Raw genomic sequence first — 7,500 nt, forward strand, 5'->3', positions numbered from 1 at the left:
TTAGATAAGAGGGTAACCAAGGATCGTTTTACAGATACTGATACAGAACACCTGAGGTTAGATAAGAGGTTAACGAAGGATCGTTTTACAGATACTGATACTGAACACCTGAGGTTAGATAAGAGGTTAACCAAGGATCGTTTTACAGATACTGATACTGAACACCTGAGGTTAGATAAGAGGTTAACGAAGGATCGTTCAACAGATACTGATACAGAACACCTGAGGCTAATTAAGAGGGTAAAAAAGGATCGTTTTACAGATACTGATACAGATACAGAACACCTGAGGTTAGATAAAAGGTTAACCAAGGATCGTTTTACAGGTACAGAACACCTGAGGTTAGATAAAAGGTTAACGAAGGATCGTTTTACAGATACAGAACACCTGAGGTTAGATAAAAGGTTAACGAAGGATCGTTTTACAGATACAGATACAAAACACCTGAGGTTAGATAAGAGGTTAACCAAGGATTGGTTTACAGATACCGATACTGAACACCTGAGGTTAGATAAGAGGTTAACCAAGGATCGTTTTACAGATACAGATACAGAACACCTGAGGTTAGATAAGAGGTTAACCAAGGAGTGGTTTACAGATACTGATACTGAACACCTGAGGTTAGATAAGAAGTTAAGCAATGGTCTTTTCACAGATACAGATACATGATTATACTGATACAGATACAGAAAGAGAGCACCTGAGCTTAGAGAGAGATTATGCAATAGTCGTTTTACAGATACAGATATCGATACAGAACATACGAGGTTAAATAAGCGGTTAACCAATGGTCGTTTAGCAGATACAAATACAGACACAGAACACCTGAGGCAAAATAAGAGGTTAACCGATAGTCATTTTACAGACACAGATACAGATACAGAACTTCTTCTTCTTCTTCTTCAGGCCCACTACAAAGTAGTCGTTGGGGGAAGCCTGAGGACCGCAGACGCAACCTCCCTTCTCCATCTGTCTGTCGGCAGCCGCTGGCAGCAGCTCACGTGTGTGGAGTCCGGTCCATTTTTTGATGTTCTCATGCCAGTTCTTACACTGTCTTCCTCTTCTTCTCCCGCCCTCGATGGTGCCTTGCATGACTGTTTTGGACAAGCTGGTGTGTCGAGTGTTGTGTCCAAACCATAATATTATCAGCTTGGGTCTCTTCACAGTTGAAAGGAGAGGTTCCTGAGGTCCAGCAAGGTTCTCAATTCTGCTCCGTACATGTTCATTGGTCCTGTGCTCGATCCAGGGAATTTGAAGGAACTTCCTCAGGCATTTGTTCTCGAAGGCCTGTATCTTCGATACAGAACACATGAGGTTCAATAAGAGGTTCACCAGTGGTTGTTTTATAGATAAAGATGCAGAACACATGAGGTTCAATAAGAGGTTAACCAATGATCGTTTTACAGATACAGATTCAAAACACCTGAGGTTAAATGAGAGGTTAACCAATGGTCGTTTTGCAGATACAGAGACAGGTACAGAACACCTGAGGTTAGAATAATAGGTTAGGCAATGGCCGTTTTTTGTGCATATTGGCGTGCATGTGCATGCGTGAGTAAGTGTCACACAGAGAAACCTGTTGTGACAAAGATTAACACAGTGTAATGCGATGCTGAGCAATACAATGCAATACAATACGATACGATACGCTAAAATACGATACGATATTATTCAAAACGACAAAACACGACACGACACAACACGAGGCGATGCAATACAATACAATACAATACAAGGCAACACGAGGCAACTTAATACAATATAATACAATGCAATACAATTCAACACAATACAAAAACAATACAATACAATTCAACACAATATAATTCACTCCAATTTAATTCAACACAATACAATACAATACAATGCAATACAATTCAATACAATACAACGCAATACAATTCAATTCAATGCAATGCAATATAATACAATGCAATACAATACAATACAATTCAACGCAATACAATACTTTGCAATACAATGCAATGCAATGCGATACAATACAATGCAATACAATACAATGCAATACCATGCAACGCATGGCAATACAACAATACAACACAACACAGCACGACACAACACAGCACAACACAACACAACACAGCACAGCACAACACAACACAACACAGCACAACACAACACAACACAACACAACACAACACAACACAACACAGCACAGCACAGCACAGCACAGCACAGCACAGCACAACACAACGCAACACAGCACAACACAACACAACACAGCACAACACAACACAGCACAGCACAACACAACACAACACAACACAACATTAACTCTCTTCTTCCGCACCGTGCCGTCCTCAATGTAATCCACGTTGAACAGGTCTGGCTCGCTCACTGCTTTGCGTCCCGTAAACCTGGACACACACACATAACAACATTATTCTGAGTCGATCAATGTCTTATATAATGATGATATGATATGAGATGGATACTTATATATATATAGCACCTATGATGATATGATATGAGATGGATACTTATATATATAGCACCTATGATGATATGATATGAGATGGATACTTATATATATAGCACCTATGATGATATGATATGAGATGGATACTTATATATATATAGCACCTATGATGATATGATATGAGATGGATACTTATGTATATAGCACCTTTCCTAGGTCGGAGACCAAGCTCTAAGCGCTTTACAAAACATGGAATCATTTGCACAACAGGCAGCCTGTCTGAGTAGAGCCGACTGACAGCTGCCATTGGACGCTCATCATTCGTTTCCTGTGTCATTCAGTCAGGTTTCAGTCACGCACACATACACTCAAACAACAGACAAAATTTTATGTCGTGTGTCAGCTGAGTAATATTGTCGTGAAGGAAGAGACAATTAAGAGAGAACGAACGAACGAACGAACGAATGATTTATTGTTTTCAGGCTCGCTTTGCCCATTCACAAGGGGGTAGGGTGGGGAAGGGGGTGTACATGTCAGAAACGTAACGAAATATGACAAGTGACGCGCTGTACACTTGATCAAAACATGGAATCCACGTCATGCGATTAATTATAATTAGTATCATACAAAGTCTGTATAATCACAATCTTTGTTTTCAAATAGGTCGGCAAGTGAAAAGGAATCACACAGCGAAACTAATCATAATATATCGAGATCAGGATTTCCATTTCTAGCACTTTTGCAAGCCTTTGGATTTGTGTCCAGTTAAGAGAGAGAGAGAGAGAGAGAGATCAGAACTTGGACATTCTTAGTGCCAATGGCTCATCAGCCCTAATGACATCTGAGGTACACAAAGTGGGTTACTCAAATAATAGGCGATACCATGTTCGGACAAATCCATATACGCTGCATCTAATCTGATCTAATTAAATTTGAATCAAACTGAATTCAGTCGAATGAAACTACATCCAATGAACTAAACTAAACTGAACTAACTTGATTGAATCAAGCTTTTTTTTTCTTTCTTTCTTTTTTTTTTTTTAATTAATCAAACTGCAGTCTTCTTTACCTCCCCCTATGCTCTCGCTCAGCCTCCAGGGCCTGGGAGGCGTGCTTGCTGATCCAGCGCGTGCGGTCGATGGTGGTCTTGGCGTAAGGGACACGTCCGACGTCCTTGACCGTCATCACCATGTGGCGACCCCTGGTGAGCAGGCGCACGGCCTCGCTGTGGCGTTTCCCCAGCATGCTCTGTCCGTTGACGTCCAGAATCTGGTCCCCGATCTTTAGAAACAGAAAGAAGAATCCAAGCATTCGAAACCAAGTGCTTGAGGAGACTACTACACATCTCCTACAAGGAGCACAAGACCAATGACTATGTGCGGAACCTGGTCAGCAACCTTGTTGGGCTCCAAGAACCACTGCTGGCGACTGTCAAACGACGGAAGATGGCATGGTTTGGTCACGTCATACGACATAACACACTCTCCAAAACCATCCTGCAAGGGACTGTGGAGGGAGGGCGCAGACGGGGGCGGCAGAGAATGAGCTGGTCCGACAACGTCAAGGAATGGACCAAAATGACGATGCCAGATCTCCTCACGACAGCTGCCAACAGAACGGCGTGGCGAGCTATGACATCTTCCTCGTGTCCCCCCAACGACCCCAGCGGTCGACGGAATGAGTGAGTGAGTGTGAGTGAGATGAATAAATTGCGAGAAACAGAAGCAGGCAATCCATCTGGCTGTGTGTACGATAGTCCGTCGTGTCCGACTTTGATCATCAGAGGAGGCGACTGCTGTCCCAACTATCTGAGCTGGAATTTGATTATAGTGGACAAAGTCTTGCCCAAGTTAGATCCCCACTCTCTCGGCCAAGATGGTTTTAGGACAGTCGGGGTTGGGATGGTTCCCAAAGTTCAACTAGGCCCCATGGATGCAGCACTAAGAGCCAGTGCAATTTTGCCTCCTAGTTTGAGAGTCATAGTCCTTCGCAAAAGACTAAGCTGTAAATGACTTCCCATTGCAGTGGAGAAACCATTGATCATACAGATCTCACTTTGCCGTTGGCCCAGCTACGGGTGAGCTTGTGTCAATCTGTGATTGCAAGCTGAGCGTTCGGCCGATGACGAGCAAACCTCATTGAAGAAACGCACAGAAAGCAAGATGGTACGGGCACTGACAGGCGCAATAGCCGAGTGGTTAAAGCGTTGGACTTTCAATCTGAGGGTCCCGGGTTCGAATCACGGCGACGGCGCCTGGTGGGTAAAGGGTGGAGATTTTTACGATCTCCCAGGTCAACACATGTGCAGACCTGCTAGTGCCTGAACCCCCTTCGTGTGTATATGCAAGCAGAAGATCAAATACGCACGTTATAGATCCTGTAATCCATGTCAGCGTTCGGTGGGTTATGGAAACAAGAACATACCCAGCATGCACACCCCCGAAAACGGAGTATGGCTGCCTACATGGCGGGGTAAAAACGGTCATACACGTAAAAGCCCACTCGTGTGCATACGAGTGAACGCAGAAGAAGAAGAAGGTACGGGCATGACCAGCAAGACTTGCCAAGACAATCCTTGATCAAAGGCACAGTGCAAAGAAGGGTAAAAGAGAGATGGGCAGAAAACAAAAACAAAGAAAAAAAAATGAAATTGACAATTATCCGAGAACAGACAGTTTGGTTGTGATCTCTTAGGCTTTCGGGGGATACTGATTCTGGGAAGCATTTTCAATTTACCGAACGGTATGATCGGTCATTGCAAAGGACAAAAGACGATACACAAGATAACAGTAAACAATGGATGATGGTAAAAAAAAAAAAAAAGAAAGAAAGAAAAAAAAAAGGTGGTGCTCTCAGTGTAGTGACGCGCTCTCCTTGGGGAGAGCAGCCCGAATTTCACACAGAGAAATCTGTTGTGACAATGTGGAAACACTTCAGATGGAGGCTCCAGAAAGTCTTACGTATGACATAACAAAGCTTCTCAATCCATCCCTTGGTCTACCATCCTCACATCTTCTGCTCCTATATTCCCCCATCCTGCCACTTCTTCTCCCTTCCAAACCCTCCCTGCATTATCCCATTCCTTCCCCTACCCTTCCAAACCCTCCCTGCATTATACCATTCCTTCCTCTACCGTTCCAAACCCTCCCTGCATTATCCCATTCCTTCCCCTACCGTTCCAAACCCTCCCTGCATTATCCCATTCCATCCCCTACCGTTCCAAACCCTCCCTGCATTATACCATTCCTTCCCCTACCGTTCCAAACCCTCCCTGCATTATCCCATTCCATCCGCTACCCTTCCAAACCCTCCCTGCGTTATCCCATTCCATCCGCTACAAAACCCTCCCTGCATTATCCCATTCCTTCCTCTACCGTTCCAAACCCTTCCTGCATTATCCCATTCCTTCCCCTACCCTTCCAAACCCTCCCTGCATTATCCCATTCCTTCCCCTACCCTTCCAAACCCTCCCTGCATTATCCCATTCCTTCCTCTACCGTTCCAAACCCTCCCTGCATTATACCATTCCTTCCTCTACCGTTCCAAACCCTCCCTGCATTATACCATTCCTTCCTCTACCGTTCCAAACCCTCCCTGCATTATCCCATTCCTTCCACTACCGTTCCAAACCATCCCTGCGTTATCCCATTCCATCTGCTACAAAACCCTCCCTGCATTATCCCATTCCTTCCTCTACCGTTCCAAACCCTTCCTGCATTATACCATTCCTTCCCCTACCCTTCCAAACCCTCCCTGCATTATCCCATTCCATCCGCTACCCTTCCAAACCCTCCCTGCGTTATCCCATTCCATCCGCTACAAAACCCTCCCTGCATTATCCCATTCCTTCCTCTACCGTTCCAAACCCTTCCTGCATTATACCATTCCTTCCCCTACCCTTCCAAACCCTCCCTGCATTATCCCATTCCTTCCCCTACCCTTCCAAACCCTCCCTGCATTATCCCATTCCTTCCTCTACCGTTCCAAACCCTCCCTGCATTATACCATTCCTTCCTCTACCGTTCCAAACCCTCCCTGCATTATACCATTCCTTCCTCTACCGTTCCAAACCCTCCCTGCATTATCCCATTCCTTCCACTACCCTTCCAAACCCTTCCTGCATTATACCATTCCTTCCCCTACCCTTCCAAACCCTCCCTGCGTTATCCCATTCCATCTGCTACAAAACCCTCCCTGCATTATCCCATTCCTTCCTCTACCGTTCCAAACCCTTCCTGCATTATACCATTCCTTCCCCTACCCTTCCAAACCCTTCCTGCATTATCCCATTCCTTCCTCTACCGTTCCAAACCCTTCCTGCATTATACCATTCCTTCCCCTACCGTTCCAAACCCTCCCCGCATTATCCCATTCCTTCCTCTACCGTTCCAAACCCTCCCTGCATTATACCATTCCTTCCTCTACCGTTCCAAACCCTTCCTGCATTATCCCATTTAATCCCCTACCCTTCCAAACCCTCCCCGCATTATCCCATTCCTTCCCCTACCCTTCCAAACCCTTCCTGCATTATCCCATTTAATCCCCTACCCTTCCAAATCCTCCTGCATTATCCCATTCCTTCCCCTACCCTTCCAAACCCTCCCCGCATTATACCCTTCCTTCCCCTACCCTTCCAAACCCTTCCTGCATTATCCCATTCCATCCCCTACCCTTCCAAACCCTCCCCGCATTATCCCATTCCTTCCTCTACCCTTCCAAACCCTCCCTGCATTATCCCATTCCATCTGCTACAAAACCCTCCCTGCATTATCCCATTTCTTCCCCTACCCTTCCAAACCCTCCCTGCATTATCCCATTCCTTCCTCTACCGTTCCAAACCCTCCCTGCATTATACCATTCCTTCCTCTACCGTTCCAAACCCTCCCTGCGTTATCCCATTCCATCCGCTACAAAACCCTCTCTGCATTATCCCATTCCTTCCCCTACCCTTCCAAACCCTCCCTGCGTTATCCCATTCCTTCCTCTACCGTTCCAAACCCTTCCTGCATTATACCATTCCTTCCCCTACCGTTCCAAACCCTCCCTGCATTATACCATTC

At 45.3% G+C, this 7,500-nt stretch overlaps 1 protein-coding gene across 1 annotated transcript in view; it reads right to left on the bottom strand.

Moving 5' to 3' along the window:
- The window catches only part of LOC143275735 (whirlin-like), an 88,645-nt gene that overhangs the window by 63,802 nt on the left and 17,343 nt on the right, over window positions 1–7,500 (bottom strand). Inside the window, exons 4-5 of the mRNA XM_076580010.1 lie at window positions 3,510–3,721; window positions 2,312–2,378 (exon numbers count right to left, since the gene is read on the bottom strand). Coding sequence (XP_076436125.1) covers window positions 2,312–2,378; window positions 3,510–3,721 — 279 coding nt within the window. The remainder of the gene's footprint in view (window positions 1–2,311; window positions 2,379–3,509; window positions 3,722–7,500) is intronic.

This window comes from Babylonia areolata, chromosome 31, assembly GCF_041734735.1.
Source record: "Babylonia areolata isolate BAREFJ2019XMU chromosome 31, ASM4173473v1, whole genome shotgun sequence".
Classification (NCBI taxonomy): Eukaryota; Metazoa; Mollusca; class Gastropoda; order Neogastropoda; family Buccinidae; genus Babylonia; species Babylonia areolata.